The sequence below is a fragment of the Xyrauchen texanus genome, chromosome 43 (genome assembly GCF_025860055.1).
Source record: "Xyrauchen texanus isolate HMW12.3.18 chromosome 43, RBS_HiC_50CHRs, whole genome shotgun sequence".
Taxonomy (NCBI): Eukaryota; Metazoa; Chordata; class Actinopteri; order Cypriniformes; family Catostomidae; genus Xyrauchen; species Xyrauchen texanus.
In genome coordinates, this window is record NC_068318.1 from 20,214,569 (window position 1) to 20,240,925 (window position 26,357).

At 36.5% G+C, this 26,357-nt stretch overlaps 1 protein-coding gene across 1 annotated transcript in view; it reads right to left on the minus strand.

Moving 5' to 3' along the window:
* The window catches only part of med13a (mediator complex subunit 13a), a 133,017-nt gene that overhangs the window by 80,311 nt on the left and 26,349 nt on the right, over positions 1–26,357 (minus strand). Inside the window, exon 3 of the mRNA XM_052115637.1 lies at positions 6,878–7,046. Within this exon, the coding sequence (XP_051971597.1) occupies positions 6,878–7,046 (169 nt within the window). The remainder of the gene's footprint in view (positions 1–6,877; positions 7,047–26,357) is intronic.

Genomic DNA, 26,357 nt, shown 5'->3' on the forward strand with positions numbered 1-26,357 from the left:
AAGTGTGCAAGAGAAGCTAGAGGGTGAACAGGAATTGAGAAGTGAGAGAGCAGGAGCTTTGGAATGTCAGGAATCCCAAACCCGTCATGTGGAACTGGGCTCAGAAGGCAGCAGAGATTGGAGTGGGAGCTGTAGTCTGGGCAGAATCCTAGATTTACAGGAGGTGCTTTTAGCCTGGAACAACCCTGACCAGTCCCGATTTAGTGCATTTATTTGAACCCCTACAGGAGTAGAGGGTAGAAGAAGGGTTACCGTTGATAATCTGGACATGACTTTGAATTTTCAGTATGGGAACACAAGGATGAAACTTCATTGTGAGGGGGTGTCAAGGTTGCAAGTGTGAAAACAGAAGATCCTATCTGTACTTCTTCAATTGACATCTGTAATTCCACTTGCATCTTGCAATCATTACAGTAGTAAATCAAGAGTAATGTTGCTAAAATGCCCAGATGCAATCAAAAAAACTTTTATTGCACTATCTGCACCCATTTTGGGGGGATATCTGCATAACTCTAGAGAATACATTTAAACATGGTAACGTGTTAATGTAACGCAGAGTAAAAATATAGATTTTTACTATAGATCAAAGATAAAGAAATTTCCTTGAGATTTGGTCGTTTATTAAATCTGCTAAATAAATAGCAATTTAACTCTTTCAGCCCTGTTGATGATTTTTTTTATTTGTGTTTTCGCAATGTACAAGTTAAAATCGTGAAATCTGCATCGATGTGGAAATCCTTAAACAGAGCTCAGAAAGCTACAATCTTGTTAATACCTTAAAGTCAAATCAAATTAAGGCTCTTTCCCACTGGCGGTACTAAAGCCCATTTTAGGTATTTCTCCCCGGGACTAGTAATTCTAGCTTTTGCACCTGTGAAACTATAGTTTCTCGAAGCCGTTTTAGGGGACATTTTTATTTCCTACTCTGGGGTAGATCCTTTTGGAGTGTATAGGGATTGTGGGAGGTTCTGTAGCTTGTGATTGGTCAAAAAACCTATGACGCACAAACCATTGAGAAAGGTTGAGTCCACAGCTTCCATTAGTAAACAAACTAGCAGCTAGCCTGCTATTCAGAGGATTGCACTAATTTTTAAATTCCCTTAGCAGAAATAACATATAACAAAGTATCCAAAGATGATCACACATTTCACGTGTGTGTTCATCGCATCTGTTCTTTTTGTACTGTGAGAATACAGAAAATAAAGTGATTTCTGGATTACACCATTGAAATTTGAATTGTCAATTTTGAATATTGAAAAGCCAAAGATGCTTATAGAGTAACTGAACTTTATTATACACTAAACTGTCATGATATCTAGTTTACATAATAGAAGTATTGTGTGCCTGTTACTGCATTATTAACTTGCATTTTTGACTTGCATCTTTAAGTCAATGAGGGAGTATTTCAGAACTGTAATTTAAGTTATAAATGTCACAAAATCCTTTACCATAAAAGACTGTGTTAATAAATATATTTATAGTGAATTTTCAAAATGTTGTCCACTGCGTTCATTGTGTGCTCCATGCTTAAACACCGCTTTCGCTGCCTTGTCTCTCCTCTTAATCCAGCTGCAGCACGAAGCACTGCACGCGTAGCTCAAGAGCCCAGTAATCTGAAGACACAGGCTGTATATGGATGGATGATGGTAGGATGAAATAATTTATGTTTTAAGCTGTTCAGAGAGCTCTGTTCATCCAAAATTGCTGTTGTTTAAACCATTAAATGACTACACTTTCCGACAGTGCCAAAGTTCATATAAAACAGCCCTAACGAAGGTGTAACTCCAATATTTGTGTCCTCTGTCGTGTTGTTGATTTCATTGTTGTAGCTGATAAGGAATCGTGCTTGAAAATAACGTCACAAGAAAAATGGTTGATACTACATGCCTTTTTATGCATGTAAGACTGATTTTAACGTGAGCCAACAATTTGAGTGCAGGCTGATAAGGAGCATATAATTGGTTTCACCTACTGAACAAACACACCCCTTCACTGAGTCTGAATGACATAATACATGAAACACAAAATTCTGGGAAATGTATTTTAAAAAAGGAAACAAATGATTCAGGGGGAAAAATGTATCAGATACTAAACTAAAAAACACTTCAGTGATGAATACCTCACTGAGAAACACTTGAAAAATTCATGCATTTCTTAAAAAAATGTATTTACATTTTTATATAATTTTAAAAATGCTTAAGGAGTGTGTTCAATAGCACATTACCATACAAGAATATTTTAGCTGTGGTATCAAAATTGGTCTCGAGAACCGTGAAATTCCACTGGTATCGGTACAGACTACTTAAATTTTGGTATTGTGACAACACTCGTCCAAATATTTAATAAAGGAATTCTCAATTTGCATAACAATTCAGTAGAAATCTACAGATGTAGATTCCAAGTGGGCCTGAACAAGAAAGAAGCAAACATAAAAGGGATGTGGAGTGGACAAATTCATAATTTTAAAAGTAAAGCTCAAGTAACTGATTTCCTGATATATAAACCAACCAGATGACATGATGATCCATTCTTTGTGAAATTGGGTCACTGGAAAGACTTGCACCTGTGTGGATGTTTGTGACAGTTTTATGTAAACCCCCATAACTGCATTATAGCTGTAGTGTTATATGTGGGCATCTCGAGGGAGACTTTGCATTTGTCCGTATGCATAACTGTGCATGCATTTTCTGTCTCCGTGAGTGCATTTCATTACTTGATATTTCTGTGGGTGTGTACAGATGCACAAAAATGTGCGCCGTTTTACCCAGATAGGTGTACGGATGGATATATTTAGCCACAGTCTGTCTAGCCTGATCCTTCGCTGGCCTTCTAACAGCACTCTTACCAACACTGAATCATCTGATCAGCAATCCATCTTTGATACTATTTACACTATAACTGTGACATGAATGTACTATAGGTGTTGAGTAATCAGCAGTGATGTTCAGGGAATGCATCATGTTCTGCACCAGCTCACACGACACCCAGCTCCCCTGTGAATACACTGCCCATAAAAATAAAACCCACACTGGATCTGTGGATTAGCCATGGAAACAGATCTACTGCTCCCATCTACCATGAGAGAGAGCGAGAGAGAGAGAGCTCCCATCTACCATGAGAGAGAGAGAGAGAGAAATAGATCAGTGCTCTGACCTGTATGAAGGGATGATGTAAGCAGCTAAAGCACATCAGGGTTTGGTTACAGTGCAGCACGTGTGACAGCGCAGCACGTGTGACAGCACAGCCAGCCAATGAGAGAACCGCCCATTGACTGAGTATATTTTCAACAAATACACACAAACAATTTGTGAATCTATATATGGTTTGAGTGTGTTAACTATTTAAAAAAAGTTATCTGACATTCCTCTGGGCCAGGCTTCTGAGCAGCTTCCCCACAGCTCCTCTAATTATCGAGGATATATATATATATATATATATATATATATATATATATATATATATATATATATATACACACACACACACACACACACATACACACACACAGATCAGCCACAACATTAAAACCACCTGCCTATTATTGTGCAAGTCCCCATCGTGGTGCCAAAACAGCGCCAACCCGCATCTCAGAATAGCATTCCGAGATGCTGTTCTTCTCACCACAATTGTACAGAGCGGTTATCTGAGTTACCGTAGACTTTGTCAGTTCAAATCTGTCTGGCCATTCTCTGATCACCTCTCTCATCAACAAAGCATTTCTGTCTGCAGAACTGCTGCTCACTGGATGTTCTAAGTTTTTGGCACCATTCTGAGTAAATTCTAGAGACTGTTGTGCATGAAAATCCCAGGAGATCAGCAGTTACAGAAATACTCAAACCAGCCATTCTGGCACCAACAATCATCCATGCAATTATCTACTCAGCCAATCATGTGGCAGCAGTGCAGTGCATTAAATAACTCAAATACCTGTTAGGAGCTTCAGTTAATGCTGGAACCCACAGCCATATATGCAACAGGTGATATCCTCTACGGAACACGTGTGTTCTGATGTGATGACTCTTCAGGGACAAAATTAAACAATCTATCACTTAGGAACTTGGCACTAAAAGAAAAGAAAGCAAGTTGTGGAATTCAGTGTAGCAGGCAGTAATGCTAATCACAACACACATCTTTGCTTCTGAGCCTGATTTTTCAAAGGCTCAATGAGCACCAATTGAGTTAATATAATCTTGTCTTAGAGATGTAGTAGGGAGAGAAAACTCATCCAAGATGACCACTTACATTCAAATGTGTTTCACCACAAGGTCTATGTTTTAAGGCTCTAGGTTTGAAGCAATGATCTAGAAGCAGAGTTGTTGATCTTAGGCATGACGTTTGGATGCTAAACTGCAAAGGGATTCTGCAGGCACCCACGACAAGGAGAGATTATGCTCTGTGACATTTAGTTCTGGTTAGGTCCATCACAAGCTCCACACTAAATTCCTGCTATGCCTTTACTTCTAACACCTAATTAATGAAGTTTTATGAATTTTATCAGTTTATGATATGAGTGTGAGAGAGAAATACAAAAATTTGAAAGCATGTAGTAAATACGCAAGTTAACAGTTCATAATTAATGATTCTGTACATATGCAAATTGTTCCACACATATTTGTGCAACAGTGCTCTTACAGGAGGCACTGTTAAAAAGTGGCAAAAAAGTCCAAATCATAAGTCCACTGTCCAAAAGTATGAAAAAATAGAGAGAAAGAGGGGGAAGGAAAGTAAGTGAAAGATGGTTAGCTGGAAGAGGAAACGCTTTTGTTCCTTTTTTCCCCTCATCGCAGTGATTTGCAGACAGCCAAAGTTACAAAACACACACACACACAAACACACACTATCTACAGCCAATTAGAAATATTAGACAAATCCTGTTAGAAAAATTAAGAATAAAAAAAAACTAATGTTTGCTTGATGGTTGATAAATGTTTCCAAATTAGGACTTCCCCAAATGTTCCCAAAGGGAGGTTTTGTCAGAATTAGCTCACTTCTGAGGGAGTGTGCTAAATTTGTCTGAAAACCATAGCCAAGCACACACACTTAGTTGTAGTCTTCTCCACAAATATCAGATGAATGGTTATGAGCAGTAACCATTACGTCATATTGATTTAAAATATCATCATCTAATTTTTCAAAATTCAAGGACTCCCAGTATAATTGCCTCAAAAATACATCTTGTTTTACACTTAAAGTCATTCAACCTTTCATTTTTGCTGTTTGTATAATTAATTGAATACTAAGCAGATTGCAGTTTGAAAAAATAAATAAATAAATAAAAAACTATATTTACAGCTGTTTTCCTGTGCTAATAGTGTGACAAAATGACCTTGAAGACGATAAGGAAAGAAAGCAAATAAATGACGCTGTGAGGAGAGAACTTTGGCAGAAAGTTTTTTCCCACCTCTACACATGTCGTCTCAGTTTCTTATCAAAGAGCACAGATGCTGACAGGCAAAAATCCAGTGCTGGAGACAGCGCGCTAGCACGGCTGCAGGAACATGGTAGGAAGCTAATAGACACAAACACACTGTCCTGCAGCCTGAGATCTTTATTTAAACCTGATCAAATTGGATTTCCAATAATAAAGCATCACAGCTGAAACAAAACTGGATAAAAAAAATAATATATAAAAATGTATATATTGCACTGTAGAGCAGTGGTTACCAAATTGTGTTCCGTGGCACTCTTATATTTTAATACCCACCTAGGTTAAATGTACCGGAAATACTCCAAAAATATCAAATTTGTCCGATATGTAAATGAAGCCTCAAATACCTTAATATTAATCAGACAACAATAGCTATAGACCAGAATAAAGGAGAATAGCACTCTATCTCCTGGATAACTCAAATAACCCAATACATTCACTTGTAGGTCTGCTTTTCAGTCAAAATTATTGTCAAAACGATTGTCAATAATTTAAGTATTTGCATTTTTTTTTTTTTACAATGTATAGTTTAATTGCTACGGTTACTGAAAAGGCACTATTTACCCTCTTTTTTATGACTCTTAAATTTAAAAGCTTGAAGCATTGTTTACTTAAAAACTTGGGCTATATTAATTTAATTTGTAAAAATTAATATAAACGTATATATACTGTAATAAAAAGCATTATTAATACTAATGTTTTGAGTGATTTCAATTGCTTTTTTTTTCCCCAGTGGTTGGGGTGCCGTAGGAAAAACACTAAAGGGGTGCTGTAGTTTAAAAAAGTTTGGGAACCACTGCTGTAGAGTAATAATATCTTGCCACTAGAGGCTTCTGGATAAGCACTTGGGTCTGTATTCATATCCGCAATGAGACAGTGTGTGAATCTGGTTTGACTACACTGATATTCAGGTACTGGTGTCAGCGTGGTTGATTTGAGGCCACCTGGTCTAGATCACATAACCGCACACTGTCTAGAAACCTGAGCTTTCTAAACAAGTATGTTTACCCTGCAAGGCCACACTGGAGGACGCCAACTAAAAACATGGAAGCACACCGTGCAAGCTAGGTTATTTATTAACATCACCTCATCAGAGTTATAATTAAAAAATTCAGCTATGCACAATTTCTTAAAACATGAAATTATAATTCACCAAATTTACTGTAAGAAATTATCCTGTTCTTGCTTTGCATGATTCATCAATGTGTGTTATTCAAATGAAAAATCTTTTCAAAATAGTTTCACCTGGTAACAGAAAAGCTGCTCTGATGGGGAATAAATAATATTAACTAATAATATCATCACCTAACTACCATTATCCAATTAAATCCCAAACTTTAGAATCAGGTCTGGCCAACATTATTTGCTTCACTTGGAAATGTAACATTGAATGCAGTGTGAATGGTTACAAATTAACCAATACTCATCTCAACATAGTATTCATCTTACCTCTTGTTTATGGGCTTCTCGTCCTTTTCGTAGGGTTTGACGAACCATTTGCCGATGCGTACGAAACTGCGGTTCATAAGACAGCGCTCCAGCAGGTTGTGAATGGCCTTGAAGAGAAGAGTACGACATTCGTAGGACAGACCATTTTCCCACACGCCGTCGTCCTCGCCTAAAGATAGGACACACATACAGAGACCTGGTCACCAACCTACAGCTGTTTATTCTCGTATAAATGATGTGGCATAAATAAAGTAAAAACAAGTTACAATCAAGTCAGCAGAGCAGCAATGAGAGCGACAAAACCTAAAATGAACAAAAAATATAAAAGTAAATATTTTCAATTCACTTTGATAATGCAGACCAATATCTGTAATCTCTGACCCTTTAACTGACCAAAACATTAACATGCTCTTTCTCATTTATAAGACAGAATTGTTATGCCATACTAGTTTAATTCTGAAGGTCTATTAAACCTTCTATCTTCAAATCACATGTTGAAATACACCAATTAAAGAGATAGTTCATCCAAAAATTCTGTCATCACTTACTTAGCCTCATGTTGTTCCAAACATGTTTAACTTTCCTTCTGTGGAACACAAAGGGGGATTCACAATAATTTTGCCATTTCATTATTGGTTTAGAATTTTCATTTTGGGATGAACCATCCCATTAATAAACACAAATTTACATAATAACTTAATGCGTCCATTCATACACCATAATGTCTGAGCACAGAAGCAATATTCTAACGCGTTTGACAATAAAAGAATGAAATGATTAACATTTTTTTCAAAATACTTGTTTTTCAGCAGTTCCTCTCCATTTGGAGCATGCAAGCTCCGAATGGGTCATTTATGTCATACATTAACTGAATTTAACCCTTATGCAACCTTCGGGACATTTTTGTATTTTTTCATTTATACGATCATTGTGTTAATGAAAATGGCAAAATTTTTGCCAAAAGTGTGTATTTTTAGGGGAATTTTGATATTTCAACCTCAGGTCCTTTAATACATCTACAATACACTGTGTACACAAAATAGTTCCAATAATAATCCCAGTGCATATTAAGAATAAAATCATGAAATCTATGATATTATGCTTTCATTCTCATGGACTGATTCTAGCACGACAAGATCTCATTTCACATTGGCTAGTCTTGCAGGTACAGTGTCCAACAGGGCTGTAAATCCAAGTGCTGGTTTGTTTCTGGATCACGTTCGGCTGTGGCCTCCACACTTCAATAATCTCATTAGGAGTCACTGCTTAAACCTGGCAGCTCTTAAGCTCTTTTCAAACATGTCTCTGTGCAGCACAGCTCCCTTGAGCACCCAGGGGTTGCATGCATTACACCAACCACCCACCAACCCACCCACGCCCACCGGTCTGCATATGGATACAGAGCAAATCCACTTGATGGAATGGTAACAAACAGCACAAAAAGGATTCCCTGACACTACAGTCATCTGAAACAAAATATTTGCCACAGTGTCCCAAACCAGAAGTGCATTTCTTTAAGGTGACAACACAAATGCACAGGACCATTTGAATGCAAATTAGCATGTAAAAAAGCAGCTTCATTTTTCAAACAAATCTTTAAAACAGGGTGGCTCTCAGTGACAATTTACTTGCAACATCAGGGAGTTATTTGGTTTAACAGTCACAATATCTAGTCAAACAAGAATTATTTTCAAATACAAGTATGCCATATGGAATCAGCACCTACAAAGTAGAGATTGACCGATACCGATTATTTTTATGTTGACGTGTCCGATAACTGATACGTAGAACCGAATTTTCTTTTTATCCGTTTTTGGGGCTTTTTTGACACAGTGACAACAAACAACATGGTGGAATTTAAACTACTTTATTAATAACACCTTTACATTTTTTCACTCACTCCTCCCATACTATTAAACAAAACTATTATTTCTAAAACAAATATTAACAAAGAGAGGTGTCTGAACTTCTGAAATAGGGCAAAATAATAATAATTAGGGGCCAAGTACTGAATGTGTGCAGGCACCTATTGTAATCATTAGTTATTTTTATTCTTCTTCCGCCATTTAGTCTACGGCAGCCCATAGAACTGTATGCAGGGAAAGTTGTGAAATTTGGCACACAGATAGAGGACAGTCTGAACATTAACTGGAGCAAATTTAGAGTCTCTAACTTTTTAAGTTTCACACATTTATGCTAATAACTTTGAACCTTAAGTGCTATCAAAAAGTGAACAAATTTGTTTTCTGATTCCTTGTCTCGAGACGAATCGATTGCACCTATGTCGTAATTTTCCATCTTGAAAATGTTTCCGACATTTTTAATATTTCAATTCAAATTCAGACTAGGCTGACAAAAAGTTATAGAATTCAAGATGATTAGTCAAATGGTTCTCAAATAATGCGCAAACAAATTTAACGCAGAGCACACCAAATAACGCTTAAACATTCACACCAAACTTGGTGTGTGTGATGACATCAATGATCTGAGGGTATCCGCAGTTCCAGCACAGCGCAACATAGTGGGTCACGAGATATGAAAACAATTTTTGCTTATAACTTCTTAACGGTTTCACCTAAAATTACAAATCTGGTCTTGTTAGATTCTGTGAGGGATGCACAGTCGAATGATACCATATTTTCCGATGTCAGCCATTTTTACCATCGACCAGAGTTTTGGTGTAAAATGATTTATTTTACAAACGCATTGACATATCATTACAAAACTTGATGTGTCATTGGCACAATGCTTTGAAGGTACTCAAACCGTTTTGGGATAGCGCCACCTTCTGGTCAAAGGTTACACCAAATCTTCTTGGTATACCAAAATTTTTGATTACCTTGTGCTACTGTCATGACATCAGTCATGGAAGATTCTGTGGGTCATACAGAGAACGTGGATACCAGTTATGCCATGATCGATCGAACTTCATGTCCACCATTCTGAAATCCTTTAATAACCTACTTTTTCAAACTAACCAAGGGCGTTTGTAAAATTTGAACAAAAAAAACTAATCGGCACACCTTCAGACCTTGCTGATAAAAAGTTTTGGATTTCGTGTTAATAGACCAAACCATTTTCGTATAATGCAATAATGAATTTGATGGCTCGGTGCCAGAATGTTTTTCAGGCTCTATCTTGGCAATGCTTTGGCATATTGACATGAAACTTTGTGTTATCATGACAGCACCATATCAATTTTGTGACAGCGCCACCTTTTGGTCAAAACTAATAAGCTTTTATGTCCCATTGCGATTGATAATAATCATGACCAGATTGCTTTATTTTTTTTGCCATTGCTGTGCCTTATAATGGTTGATCTGCTTGGCTCCTTAATTGTTGCTTGCAACTATATTTTATTATTATTATCCATTTAATTGTCCATTTTACACAACTGTTTTAAATGGTTTAGGGATTGTTTATAAGGCTACAGCCAACTAGTGAATATGGCAATGAAATACCGACTGACAGAGCGGTATTTACCATGTTATTACAATCTGCAGCACATCTGCAACCTGTCCAGTAGCAAATGACATGCTCATCTCTCTTAGTGTCACCACAAACAACTACTTGTTTGTTGTGCCAAAAGTATTTTTCTCACAAATATCTGACAAGCCATCACTCAACTTGTACCAGAACGGAGTCACGGAGATAGTCAATTATTTTCCACAAATAATATTTTTTTCATTTTGTGGTGAACTATCCCTTTAATAAACACACATTTACATAACTTGTAATTGTAGCCGTAATACAAACCATAATATATATGGGTGCAATGATTAAAAGTGAAGAAATGCTTGTAAATACAATTTAGGGAATTGAATCTTTACAGAAGTATCTTGTTAATTTTCAAAGCGTTAAAAAACGTCTCTGGTTGGGCTACTTACAGTGGCTAGTTGGAACATGTCTTAACGTGGAAAAATCTACTTTATGAGTTTAATAAGGCGCATAGGCAACAAATAATTAAATTAGCCCATTTTATTGCCATCATACACTCAGCCAACAATCTTTGATTAAAGTAAAATGTTACAGCTTGTGGACTTTGCAAAATTTGCTTGCCACCGTGAAAGTACATTTTCTGCTATTTTTCACTACACATGGAATTCTGTAATAAATCTCAATTGAGCATGAATGTCTGTTACATTGAATAACACGTAATAATTTTTTCAAACAATAGATAATTACATAAGCCAGTTACTTTATCTTTGAACACCTGTCTCCCAGTGCTGTAATGACGCTCGTGTGCCGTTTACCAGAGATCCACAAGATGGTGCCATTGATCCATGAAATCGATATTACAAAACCGATAACCGATTATGTAATTAAGTGTGAATATCGGTAAAAATAAATATCGGTAAAACCGGTTATCAGTCGATCTCTACTACAAAGTTTTGCAAAAAGCCCTCCAGATTTCCACAGAATTCAAACCCTTATCATGCAGAATATTCTACACACCTCCCACCCCTCTGCATGTGTACTTGCTTTTCATCATAAAGCGTGAGTGCCCGCCACTTTTTCAGTTGTCTTCGTTACAGAAATATTTTTCCCATTGGGATTTCATAAAATATTTCAACAAAGTTCTAAGCCATGAACCAAACCAACCAGCTTGGAGACCAAAATTTTTATAAATCTTGACATTTGCAGTGTCTTTGGTGACCATGATTTCAAGCTCGACTACGGCTGGGCAATATATTGAATAAAAAGATTTTGCTGACAATATCTTAATATTGCGATGATTTTAATTTGCCATTATTTGGCCATTAAGTTTCATAAAGAGTGCATCTGTAGGCTAATTTCATGATCCTCCAGGATCAAAATAAAAAATGGTCATATGTGATAATTAAACTGCAACAGACTGTGATTAAAGGCAGGTTTTAGTTTTTAGCGCTTGTTGTTAGTTTTGGGCTTGAGTTTTAAGCACTTTAAGAGCAGTTAACGTGCAACGTGGGAAAAAAAGCAGGTTCAAGCATAATTCCAAACATTAGTAACCACTAAATTATTGTAGAAATCTTAAAAAGGTGGAACAGTACAACAGAAAAGGAGATGACTGCATTCATGTGGAACATTGTAAACTGTCTAAAACGCACAGCACTTTGTGACAAAATAAAAGCCCCAAGTGAAGGTGAAATCAGAAATATTACTTTTTTATAAAACAAATCTAATCCTCAAAATAATACTTATAAATCAGCATTATATTATAATAATAAACTTGACTAGGTCCCAGAGTAACAATTTTGTATTATTCAATCTTCAACTGGGTTTAAAACATTAGTTGTTTTTGCACACCATGTTTATGTAATTTAGTAAAAGTATCTCAAGGTTAATAATGCTTTGTATTAAGCTACAATGTATCATTATATATAATACATGCATATTAATGAAAATTATTAGATTTCATTCAGTTGTGTTAATTTAGTGAAAAACTGTGGGGAAACATGCCATCAGTAATTTTAAATAGATTTTTATTCAAAGCATTTAAAATATTGACTATTTGGCTACAATTAATGTTTGGATGAAATATAGTAAAAAAAAAAAAAAAAAAAATCACTTCTGAGCCATTTCAAAGCAAATACATAATTATTGAGATAATATGGTCAATGGGCTAAAATATATTCAGATATAAAGTGTAAAATGGATTACACTTTGTAACGCCATCTAGCACTCTGTGCATGCATCGAGCGCTAAGAACGGCAATCAAGCTTGAAATCATGATCGTACCTAGAGGCTGCAATAGCAAGATGTACAGTAATAAAGGGGATAGGATCCAAAACCCATTGGATCGCTTCATTAGACATGTATTAAACTGCTGCCATTAAGTCCTTTTTGGACCTTGAAAATGTTTTGCCATAATATCTTGATTAAATATCTTTGTGTTCCACGGAAGTCATTCAAGTTTCAGACAACATAACGGAGTTATGAATTGTAATTTTTGGGTGAACTATTTAATAAGGGAATTAACTACAATCCCATGAAGCACTGCAAATGATTTAATTGAATAAACAATGGTAAAAATATATTTTTACGTCGACTAACACAACTTGAAGGTGTTTACATACACCTTAGGCAAATACATTTAAAGAGTCTTTTACAGTTCCTGACATTTAATCGAAGAAAACATTTCCTGTTTTAGGTCAGTTAGGATCACTACTTTATTTTAAGAATGTTAAATGTCAGAATAACAGTCGAGATAATTATTTCAGCTTTTATTTCTTTCATCACATTCCCAGTGGGTCAGAAGTTTACATACACTTTGTTAGTATTTGGTAGCATTGACTTTAAATTGTTTAACTTGGGTAAACATTTTGGGCAGCCATCCACAGAACTGGTGTAACGGAGTCAGATTTATAGGCCTCCTTACTCACACATGCTTTTTCAGTTCTTCCCACAAATTTCCAGATTGAGGTCAGGGCTTTGTAACGGCCACTCCAATACCTTGACTTTGTTATCCTTAAGCCATTTTGCCACAACTTTTGAGGTATGCTTTGGGCCATTGTCCATTTGGAAGACCCATTTGCGACCAAGCTTTAACTTCATGGCTGACGTCTTGAAATGTTGCTTCAATATATCCACATAATTTTCCTTCGTCATGATGCTAGCTATTTTGGGAAGTGCCCCAGTCCCTCCTGCAGCAAAGCACCTCCACAACATGATGCTGCCACCATGATGCTTCATGGTTGGGATGTAGTTCTTAGGCTTGCAAGCCTCACTCTTTTTCCTCCAAACATAACGATGGACATTATAGACAAAAAGTTTAATTTTTATTTCATCAAACCAGAGGAAATTTCTCCAAAAAGTAAGATCTTTGTCCCCATGTGCACTTGCAAAAAGTAGTCTGGCTTTTTTATGGTGGTTTTGGAGCAGTGGCTTCAAAGCAGCCTTTCAGATTATGTCGATATAGGGCTAGTTTTACTGTGTATATAGATACTTGTCAAGCTGTTTCCTCCAGCATTTTCACAAGGACCTTTGCTGTTGATCTGGAATTGATTTGCACTTTTCGCACCAAACTACGTTCATCTCTAGGAGACTGTGTCTCCTTCCTAAGTGGTATGATAGATGAGTGGTTTGTACAGATGAATGTGGTACCTTCAGGTGTTTGAAAATTGCTCCCAAGTATGAACCAGACATGTGAAGGTCCACTACTTTTTTCTGATGTCTTGACTGATTTCTTTTGATTTTCCCATGGTGTCAAGCAAAAAGGCACGGAGTTTGAAGTTAGGCCTTAAAATACATCCACATATACACCTCCAATTCACTCCAATTAGCCTATCAAACGCTAATTGTCTAAAGGCTTGACAAAAATTTCTGGAATTTTCCAAGCTGCTTAAAAGCACAGTTAACAATGTAAACATCTGACCCACTGGAATTGTGATATGGTCAATTAAAAGTAAATCTATCTGATTTACTGTAAAAATTACTTGTGTCATGCACAAAGTAGATGTCCTAACTTCAGACTTCAACTGTATGTTAATTTTTCCAAAAAATGTGCTAAATATAAAAGTAGTTTTCAAGCATAAAAAGAATGTCTCGAATGCATCATGGTATTGGGTAGTCGCCGCAGAGATTGTTCGGCATGCTTTTTTGATTCTCTGATTAGTGGATCATTTCCTTTCAGGATCATGGGTATGGATCCCTTCAACAGAAGCATATAAGATAGATTAATAACCTCAATGCAGGTCTGTCTATAGTTTTCGTTAAAAAACTATGGAGAAAAATAATGGTATTTTTACTTCAGAGAACCAGCATTTTACACTTAGGCTAATTATAACTGTATTTTAAGAATTTTGAATAAATGTATTAAAAAAAGAAAAAAAAAAACTGTAAATGTTACAGACTAATTTTATAATGTTTTCAGCAATCAATTAGAATTAAATACTGTTGTTATTTTAACTATTTTACCACATTTAAATTCATTCCATAGAACTCAACAGATTTTCCTCCACAATTAGGGCCAAAAGGTGTGCAGATTCAGTTCAGTAAGTCATAAGGTCCTTCAGTCACAGAGTGTCTGCATGAAATAAGCATAGCATGAAAGCGTCTGAAGGAGTGGAATCCGGCCAGAAGGCAAATCTATAATTTGTTGATGTCTTCTGAAAAGGCAGCAAGTAGACCAATTTACTTTTAAAGAAGGTAATTTGACTAACAGTTTGGCAACAATGAAACACCTTGTCGTTTGTCAAAGCAGAGAAGGAGAACGAGCGAGAGAGAGAGAGAGAGAGAGAGAGAGAGAGAGAGAGGGATGAGGTGGTTTTGGCTGCATCATGCATCTATTAAAACCCTAAGATCTTCTAAAATCATCTTTTAAATCGGGGACTGCTACTTTTCACCTGTACCACAGATAAATTGCTCTTTAAATGAAAAAAGCAATAAAAATAACGATGTGATCAAAAAAAATCTTATTTAACTTGTTGATTCACACACCCTTTTTGAGCACAAACCATGAAAATGACATTAACTTAAATGTTTGTATTTACTGAACCCTTTAGAGTATGGTCACAGTAGTATATTTTGAAAGAAGACACTTTGGGCTTTATTTCCCAAGTTTCAGAATTAATACATGTTGTTATTTTTTAAAGTTGGAGAACCTGAAGTTTATAGTAATTGAAATATTTTGTGCTGAACATGTATTTCTAATCTAAAAAAACAATAATAAAAGTGCCAAGACAACCCAGAAATACAATGTGTCTCAAAGCCACAAGTCTAAAGAAATTGTGTTTCAAATTTGAAGATGATCTAACAAAAAATGTGGTTCCTGCAAGCTTTTTTTCTCTGAAAATCATTGCCGGTGTACAGAGTAAAATTAAGGCTCAAAATCTGACTTGCTATGAATAAAACTATGCCACATTTTTTAAAATAGACTTTGGAGACATGCCAATTTTGTTTATGAGACTCTAATATTTAAGATAATACATAGTTTTACAACATGAATGCTGCTCAGATTGCAGTTTGTTGAAGAACAATGACGAATGGTAATTCTTTCAGGCGAAATCTCATGTAAACAATGGAGAATATATCAATATTTCTCAGATTTATCACTTTTATGGACAAAAAGTGCTATTGGATATTTTTCAATGAACGCTTGCCATGGACAATTGACCCAAGTGTGGTGAACTGGATTCATCTGGTGATCGCGTTTTCATAAAGATATGAAGTCCCGTTTTGATTTTTTCATGTTTTCTTGTTGTACTCCTGGCACAAATAACTAAATTGCTGTTTCTGGGGCATTGCTATCGTGCAACAAAGATAGTATATCAATGTTGAACCCTTAGACCTTTGAAAAGATGTATCATTTGTTAACATTAATTGCATATGTAGACGGTAAATTATATATTAAAATGTAAGCAGAGCGACGTCACCACTGTGTGCGGGGGAATTGCGTATCAACCGGTTGACCAATTCCCCAAATCCAAACATTTTCTGCCTCCAACAACTCTATTTGCCATTACGCAAGCATTCGTCAACGACAACAGGTGGAAAATTACTAATAAGATTAAGAACTAAAGACAATTATAAATGTAAAGACAATGATATATTGATAATAAATTATCCTAATATAGTCCTTTGTGTACTCAAAATAATGCTTCCAAATGTGTTCTTATTGAGTGTTTATATTGCATTTTGGTAATAGAGTTAATGCTGCCTAAAGGAAATAAATCAATTTAAGGTTCAAGGTGAATGTGCCTTGCATTACTTTATGATTTAATCACTTTAGTTTTTGTTTAATACAAAGATATATATTACTGAACCTGCTGAGTTGCATTCACAATGCATGCTAACCATGTGGAAATAAAGTGAAATAAAGTGAACTAAAGTCACAGCACCGCCCATCCCATGATGATCAAAGATCATTTGTAACACTCACAGAAAACATTCTTGCAAACAGAAATAGCGAAAACTCTGTACATGCGCTTGTTTCACATGACCGGCTCGTGCAGCACGCCTGTGAACAAACAGCGAATCAGGTGAATTTTTTGCTTTATTGATTTTACTTAAATATTTTAACTAATTTATTGAAATACGAAAAACACAAAAAAAGACATTTCCAAATCCAAATTGCATTTTAAACTAAATGAAAAAAAAAAAGCAAATAAAGTTATCAAAAAAATCTTATTTAACCACCTCCCCAAATCCAAACTTTTACCATCTCCAACGGCTCCATGTGCATCACGGAATCCACGATGCATGTCAACCATGAGTAAATTAAACTCACAGCACCTTCCAATATGATCAGAGATATTTTGCAGCATTCTCATAGATGACATTATTCTTGCAAACAGTTTTCAGATGAATGAGAAAAAAAGAGTGAAAATCTTTACATGTGCTTGTTCCACGAGACAGGCTTGCACTGCATGCCTCTGAACAAACAGTAAATCAGACACAAGCATTGACGGCCTTTCTGAAGTCTGCTCTTAAAAATATAATATATAATGTTTTTTCAAGTGCATGTCTTTGTGACTAACAGCAGTTCTTGTCATGTGTCACTCAGAGACATCTTGCAGGTCATCCACCTGTTGAGGGTAGATGAGCAAAATTACCCATGCATGAAATACATTTGGACGAGGAGCTTGTGAACTGGATTCAGCCTCGTCGTATTTTGCAGGTGCTAGTTTCACATCCTGGCCACGGTTTAATATATTTGGCAACCTCCCAGATCCATGGTTTTGCCATTTCCCGATATTGTCGTTCGCAATCGGCATCGGGATCTTTGGAAGACATCGGCAATATCCAATTACATTGTCACCAGGGTTTCCGTTGTCCGGTAATTACCGGACATTGGCCGGTAAAAAAATGAAATGTCCGACAAAATTAAATCTCTCCGGTCAAATTGTCCGATTAAAATTGCCAAATAATCCCGTCCCCCTAACACAATCTGAATTTGAGAATAAGCCTAAAATGTATAAAGCAAAAATACACCGATCTCTTGCTATGTTATAAAGGAACGGGCTCTATCGTTTGAAAGTTATGAAACAACATCGCATGTTGCATTTCAAATAAAGCGCACGCCTAAAACGGCTGCAATATATACCTAAACAACGAACGATTGAGTGAGACATTTCAAATATGGCCAGGCCCAGGCAGACTAGCTTTAAAAGCTTTTTTCAGAGGCCAGACGATGGTGAATCAGGAACATCTCATTATAGATAGATCAGTGCTTCTAATCCGCGCATTCGTGCAGTTTTTTTTCTCTATCATCAAAACTGAATAGCCTATGTTCATCAGTGCATGGTTACAGTCTATATCAAGCAGGGACACGTTTGTGTGCATTTTATTTTGTGATTTCACCGGAATTAATAGAGAGTCTCCGCAACGGCGATAGATTGAAACGCAGCGTCCTAGTGAAGATTGCGCAACTTCGCGCAGCGCGTCGTCCATGCAACTGATAGCAGCGGACACGGCGCTCGCTTGATTTCAAAAACAACAGATTTTAGCGCTAGATCTCTTATTTAATAACGGACTAAATGAATGATCTGCTAGTTAACTGGAGATGTTTTATTTATTTGTATTAGGTACATCCGTGCCTCAATGTTTCAAAAAGTGAATGTGTGTGAAACCACAGTAAAAAACAATTGGCGTTGATTGACGCCAATCGGACGATCATGTATTTTTTTTCGTCTATTTGAAAGTTAAGCTAATAATAATAATAATAATATGTTGCATTCTATACGGCCTGATTATGTAATTTTTTAAGTTACATAGACTGCCTCCAGTTTTCCTCAACTTGACTAATTAAGAGGCGATATATTTGACCGGCATATCATCAAAATGTCCGTAAAACGAAACCTCTGCCGGTCACTTTGACCGGCACCATTTTTTTCTAGCGGAAACTCTGATTGTCACATCGCCCAGCCCTACATGCACGATTAAATTGGGCTTTCCTTGATATCATGGCGCATCACAATCCTCATGCAACCTATTTGAATTTTCTATTTTAAAGCGCAATGTTGCAATTCAATCATTTCAAATGCCAAGACAGCACTGACATTCTGAACAGCACTGACAAGGAAAAGAGAAAACACCTGCCCTGCACCAGCATCAATTACAAGACCTTTTACATCTACCAACCCTCGGACATGTATTTCACAATGTACTATTGTGCCCTTTAAATATATATGTATTTTTAAATGTATTACACTTACTACGTTTTGTAACATGATTTAAGTTGAGTTTACATTTATATGTTTAACAAGGCTAAATTGGTACCGTCTCTTTAAGACTATTTACGGTTGAATAAGCGCAGCGCACATTAACGAGAGAGAAGTTGCAGTGTAAAAATATTTTCGGTTCATTATGAAACTGTGGCGGGACAAATTAAGACTGTGGTGGGCCACCACAGTCTAGGTAACTAATTGAAACACTGCGAGACCACCAGTAAGAGGCGGACTAAGCTAGGTTTCATTGGAACTGTGGAGCCAACAGAGTTTCACACCTTTGCCTCAAATTGATAGATAATAGAAAATGTTAATGTGGTGCAATTGCACAATTATGTTCTCATGGAAATTACTACAAAACTGTATGCAAAAATTCTCATGGGAATTAATGCAAAAAATCTTTGTGTTCCACAGAAAACAGTCAAATGAGTTTGTGGCAGGGTGAGAAAGGGTAAGTAAATAAAGAGAAAATGATAATTAATGGGCGAAGTTGCCACAAGGAGACTCCCTGTTATCAACATGTGTAAGTTGGTTTGGACAGAAGTATGGCATAATTCATTAATAGATAATAAAAATAAATAAGTGTTGCACGGTGTAATGGGGTTTGCTGTGGTTGACAATTCTGTCATGAATGTATCATGTCGTTTCCAAATATTAATAATTTTGTCTTTTATCTTGCCGGACAAGAATGACATACATTTTTAAACTAGTATGTAAAATACTTTTCCTATCCCAGGTTAATTATGCACTCTATGACATTTTAATACCAAACCACAGCTATAGAATCTACATCCCATACTTTCTCAGATTGTGAGACTTTACATGAGACATGTTGGCATCTGTACAGTAAATATAATGGAATCCCCATTAAGGCATTGCTGTTAAACCACAAACAAGATAACACCAAATCATCTGCCCCACTTTTTTGTGTGAACAGCTGCTATAAAATCTTCTGTGGAGTGTGTTAAAAGTAATTTATTTATTCTTTAATACAAAGCATCGTGTTTACAATTTCAGCTGTGGAGGAAGAGGCGCCTGGTTTCTATCAAGTGTTCCCTATGACCTTGTCTCTCGTGGTCAAACCACTGCCCACAAAGAGAGAGGCACAAAGAGAGGAAGATCGCTGACTTACACACAAAAGCCTGTAAAACATGCAAATTAGGGCCGCACGACAAAAAGTCATATTGCGATCATTTTGAAAAATATTTAGATTGCGATTTGAACTGCGGTTATGATGGTAATGTTTTCCACATGTTCAACTGCAAAACGGCTACTGGGTTTTTCACACTTGAACCCTCTTAAAAAGAACCAAACTGAGACCTTTTTTCAGTTCAACCACAAACAAATAAATATATACACAGTGAAACAAAGTCTTCTTCATATTCAAATGTTACCATCCACCATGTACCTGTTTTTGTCCATTTTTTGATAGGGTCTCAGCCCACTATTCATCAACATTAGTTTTTGAAACAAAGTCAACTTGAATAGTAGGGATGCCCAAAAAGGATTTTAACATCGGATACTGATCTCCGATTTTTTTTCATCTCGTCAATCTTTTATCAGCAGCTCTGTCAAAACTGGTTATATGTAAGCTTTCTGCTCAATGTCACTGTTAACTAAATTTCCCTGTTGGTAAAACCAGTTGTTGCCTAGTTTTTGCTGTCAAAAATTATATTGGTTGATTGAATAATTCAGTATACACAAAATATAATTTTAAAATATAAATGTTACTCTTTATTCTAGGCCTTAAAAACTAGTAGGCTTATACAAATTATTCTTTACTGTTTATAAGATAGTCCCTAAAGAATGAGGATTAATGTCAAACTGAAGTTGAACTGTAACCCATTGCAGTAATTCAATTTAAAGTGAAAATGTTTGATAGTTTGTCACCATTTAATTAAATTATTTGTATTAATTATTTTAGAATATTTAATTTAGCAATGCATTATATTATAGTAACTAAATATTTGATATAGTTTTATTATATGTTCAAAAGGGGCAGCACTCATGCAGCCCCAGACTATGACACTCCCACCAACATGCTTGACTGAAGGCAAGACACACTTGTCTTTGTACTCCTCACCTGGTTTCCGCCACACATGCTTGACACCATCTGAATCAAATAAGTTTATCCTGTCTGAGCACTGACAGGCTGACCCCCCCACCCCTTCAACCTCTGCAGCAATGCTGGCAGCACTCATACGTCTATTTTCCAAAGATAACCTCTGGATATGACGCTGAGCACGTGCACTCAACTTCTTTGGTCGACCATGACGAGGCCTGTTCTGAGTGGGACCTGTCCTGTTAAACCGCTGTATGGTCTTGGCCACCGTGCAGCAGCTTAGTGTCAGGGTCTTGGCAATCTTCTTATAGCCTATGCTATCTTTATGTACAGCAACAATTCTTTTTTTCCGATCCTCAGAGAGTTCTTTGCCATGAGGTGCCATGTTGAACTTCCAGTGACCAGTATGAGAGCAATGACACCAAATTTAACACACCTGCTCCCCATTCACAGCTGAGACCTTGTAACACTAATGAAACACATGACACCGGGGAGGGAAAATGGCTAATTGGGCCCAATTTGGACATTTTCACTTAGGATGTACTCACTTTTGTTGCCAGCGGTTTAGACAATAATGGCTGTGTGTTGAGTTATTTTGAGGGGACAGCAAATTTGCACTCTTATACAAGCTGTACATGCACTACTTTACATTGTAGCAAAGTGTCATTTCTTCAGTGTTATCACATGAAAAGGTATAATCAAATATTTACAAAACTGTGAGGGGTGTCACAGTTTGAGATACTGTGTGTGTAATATATATATATATATATATATATATATATATATATATATATATATATATATATAAATATATATAAATATATATAAATAAGTGCTGCACGATAAATCATATCGCAATCGCGATGTCAGCCTGTGCGATTATATGATGGCAAAATGCTGTGATTATATTAAATAAATATGTGATGTGTGGACGTGACAGCCCATTCTCTCTGAGAGCTGTGTGCCCATTTTCTACACAGCTAATGAAAAGATGATTAGTCTCAGTTTAGGGAGTGGCACGTGTGGTCATGTGAGTTTCTGGTGTTCAGCGTGGAAATCAGGTGAAAATGGACGCCGAGCAGACCGACACTGAACTGGAGGCCGGAAAAAAAATAACACAGATCATAGCTTTTCGATATATCTTTATTTCATCATTAATTAAAGTTCATATAATATGGGAACGTGCCATGTAAATAAACACAAACTCCAAAACTTTTATTCTCGGTGCGGTCCGAGCCGCTTCAACCAATCGCAGAAGAGACCCAATCTGAGCGGGAGTCGAGACTGGGAGAGATATAAAGTTCCGCCAGCTGATGCACACTCCAACATGGAGACGCTCCTCTTTCAACCCTGTTGTCTGCAGATCGAATGTCTGATAGAAACACAGATCACAGCTTGGCGTTCATCCTTAATTCAAGTTCATATTATACGGGAGCGCGCGTTTATGCCGTAAATAAACACAAACTCCAAAACTGTCAATCTCGGTGCGGTCAGAGAATCAACCAGTCGCGGAAGAGACCCAATCTGAGCGGGAGTCGAGACAGGGAGAGATATAAAGTTCTGCCGGGTGATGCACACTATCACGGAGATGCTCGTCTCTCACCCCCGCTGTCTGCAGCTTGTAGCATCATTGATGAGATCATCACGATAAGATCAATATTATGTGAAAAATAACACTAAAATGACATATTTTAATTTGAAAACACTGCATTTATAGTTGTTGTTGTTGCTAGTTTGTATGTTGAGTTGAGAAATACACATTTCAGCATTATCAGTAATCTATTTGTGCATTTTCCTTGATAACCAAGCAAGTTGAATCATGATACCATTTGTTTATTATATCGCAATCGCAATATTAGCCTCAATAATCGCAATATGACATTTTCCCCAAATCGCAAAATATATATATTAGGGCTATATAAAAATAACTATATATATATATATATATATATATAGTAACAATCATGCCCGAGCATATGTAAATTCCACAATAAGGAATTTTCCAACCAACGGAGCAGGTCAAGCTTTAAGTGTAACCTTCATGTTTGTGACTCGTAGTCAGCAGGGGGCAGTAAACACAGATCCAGCTGTACAGGCAACATATACCTGATCAAAGACAGCTGCACAGAGTTTCCATCTACATTTAACTTGACACAGCATCCTAAAAACGACTAAAAGACACTCTAAAAACTGGTCAAACATGATGTAACCACAGTGAGATGCTCCAAAAGCACTAACCAGACACACATGTACATAGACGGACAGCAAGAATGTGCCCGGTAAGAACAGCTCAAATCTACCAAAGACAGATTAAATAAATCAGAGGTGCCCAAAAGTTGGCCCGTCATGACCTTTGATTTGGCCCGCCTTGTCATAGATGACAAGCGGGGGGAAAAAAGAAAAAAATATGGCATTGATGCAGCTCTTTGTTTTTAATTAATCTTTTGGTTTAAACATGTTTTGTTTTATTTTTGCATTATAAAAACTATACCTTATATTAAAAAAAATTTTTTTAAAATGTATATGCGTAATTCAATGACCTTTAAATAAGTGCTGTCTGAAATTTCGCTCCATAGGCCATCCCAGGTCTCACCCCAAAATCTTCACTATGATTTGCCAATTCCAAAGTTGGAGGTGGGCATTCAACACCGCCAGACAGAACCTAGTTGGTTTAAAACGGAACAGAACTGAAGCAATGTCAAGAAATGACAAGTAAGGTGGATTCACAGAACAGTGCATACAGTCATCTGAAATGAAATATGACTTGTATATGACATGAAATATGATGCTGGCTTGATAAAATCAGGTGAGGGAGTATTTCAATATAAACAATGGATCCATTAACTCCAAACACCTCACAACTTTACGACAAGCACTATAAGTGAGCATACCAGTACTTTCAAAAATTCCTTTTTTGCCCGGCCAGCTCGACAAAAAAGGTAATGCAGTAAAATAATTCTTCATATTTCATCATCTTATTCTGACTAAATCCCATTTTGGTGTGTGTATAACATCTGTGTGTTTCATACTGTTATTCATTTGTCAAACTTGAGGATATCTAATTTACTTGCAACTATCTGCTTAAAAACAGATAGCTGCACGTTTTTTAATAACATAAGATACAATGCCATATTTCGTCAGGTTCTTAATCATATTTAAGTCAACTAAATTAATAGGCCTCACAATTTGCAGAAATGTGCTTCGTTGCTTTTATTTTCCTTTCATAATGTAATGGATTCAGCCTTAATCCGTTGCCTCTTAAGAAAAGCAAAAGTACAATTAAAATCTTTGATATCAGAACAGGAAAACAGTTTTAATGTCAAATAAAATTAAGTAGGCTAAATTCATTAACTACGCAAAAACATTTTACAGCATTGTTTAATTAAATAATCCTATTATATTTGGCAGTCCCAATAATGTGTGTGTCTTTTTGGCAAATATTTATAAGTGATTCATTTGTTTAATTGTCATTTTATTAATTCAATTATAAAAAAGATTTATAGACAACACTAATAACAACACACTAGCATTGTAAAATATGCATGTATAATATAGTCTAGATGAACAATATTTAAGAAATAAAAAATTATATATTGATAAAAAAAAAAACATACATACATTACATTATATACTACATGTAAAGTCTATATTTTATATCGAGTCTACACCCTAGCCTGACCAGAGGTTCAGAGCAGACAGAGCACACTGTTCTTTTCAAGAGCAGTTCCCTATTTTATTCACTGAAGTATGCCAGCTGCTAGCACCACATTATCTTCAGACACACAGGCTCATAATAGCAGGACAGAGAAAAGGGTGGTACAGAGCTACTCCCTACAGCCACAGGTTCATATGCAGGAGCCATTAGATCAGTTGTTGGGTCATTAAACAAATAGATTAATGTCTGCTCAACCATTGGCCCCGAAGGGATTGAGCCAGACTAGGGAAGAGCCAGAGCTGTTGCATTTCTGAAGCCACTGTTCTTTAATTCTGCTTATTTCCCATCTTTCTTTATTTCTCTGTACCTCATCTTCATCCATAATCCATCTTCCTCTCTCTCCTTCTCTATATGCACCTCCATCCCCTTCTCTTCTTGCTGTGCCCTTGGCTTTTCCTTTCTTCCGCTAGCATGTTCTCTTTTCTCTGGATTTAAGTGCAAAGCCTTACAAGGGCTGGAAAGCTTCAATTACTAATTAATGACCATTTCCTAAGATGACAGGAGAGTGGAGAGAGAGAGAGAGAGAGAGAGAGAGAGAGAGAGAGAGAGACGCAAAGGAAAGGGATGCATTGACATAAAAGGAAGGGGAAGGCAAGGCTCCCTCTGGTCTATGGTTGCAGGAATTAAGTACAAAAGCCAATGCATCACTGGAATGGGGAGGACAATTCTGACCACACAAGAGTTAAAGCAGCGCAGACACAACACAAGCAGCAAGCAATGCAATCTGAAAATGATTCTCATAAACAGCATGAGCAGGTTTAAACCTACAAGCTGAGAAGGATAGATAATCATTGATTGAATTCACATGTCAGCAGGTCTTAACCACTAAGCCAAACACAAGCTACTTTTATGCATAATGTAAACTGATGCTTGCAAACATTACCGATAAAAGCATAAAATAGAATGTTATTGACTGGTGAAATTGCACATCTTGACAGAAACAAACAAAAGCCTGCATTAAAGAAATAACACAAGATCTTGCAACAAAGCCCTTAACCTGTCAAATGGCACAATAAGATTAACAGGGGAGAAAAAAATAAAATAAAATCAGACCCCACACATGCGGTGAGAAGAACAAAAAGCAGCTTTGCCTGTTAGACTGAACAGCAAACCTCCAGCATTGTAAGTCAACCTTAATCTTTCTCTTTCAATAAAACAAATGAATTAACACCAATTTCAGGTGACCCAGAAATGTCTTTTTAACACTAAACAGAATGAGTTTTTACAAGATCCTTGCTGTTTTCTGGAAGGTATCTGGCACAATATGTGATTGTCTGATCTGTTTTGGTACCTGGAGGTCTGTGTAAATCTCGGGAAGTGTTGAGGAATAGCCGGAAGGGTCTGGCAAATTAATAATGTCAACAACGCACCTTATGAAGAAGCAGAGCAACTTGTTTTATTTCCTTTCATATCTGATGTCATTTCCTGTTGGAGACATAGCACTTTAGACCTGGGTCAAAGTTCAAAGCAAACCAAGGGTTTACAAATAACCTTCCTGGGATGATCACACTCACAACAACCCCTTGGTCTTCAGACAGTCAGTGATGTCAGAGAAAA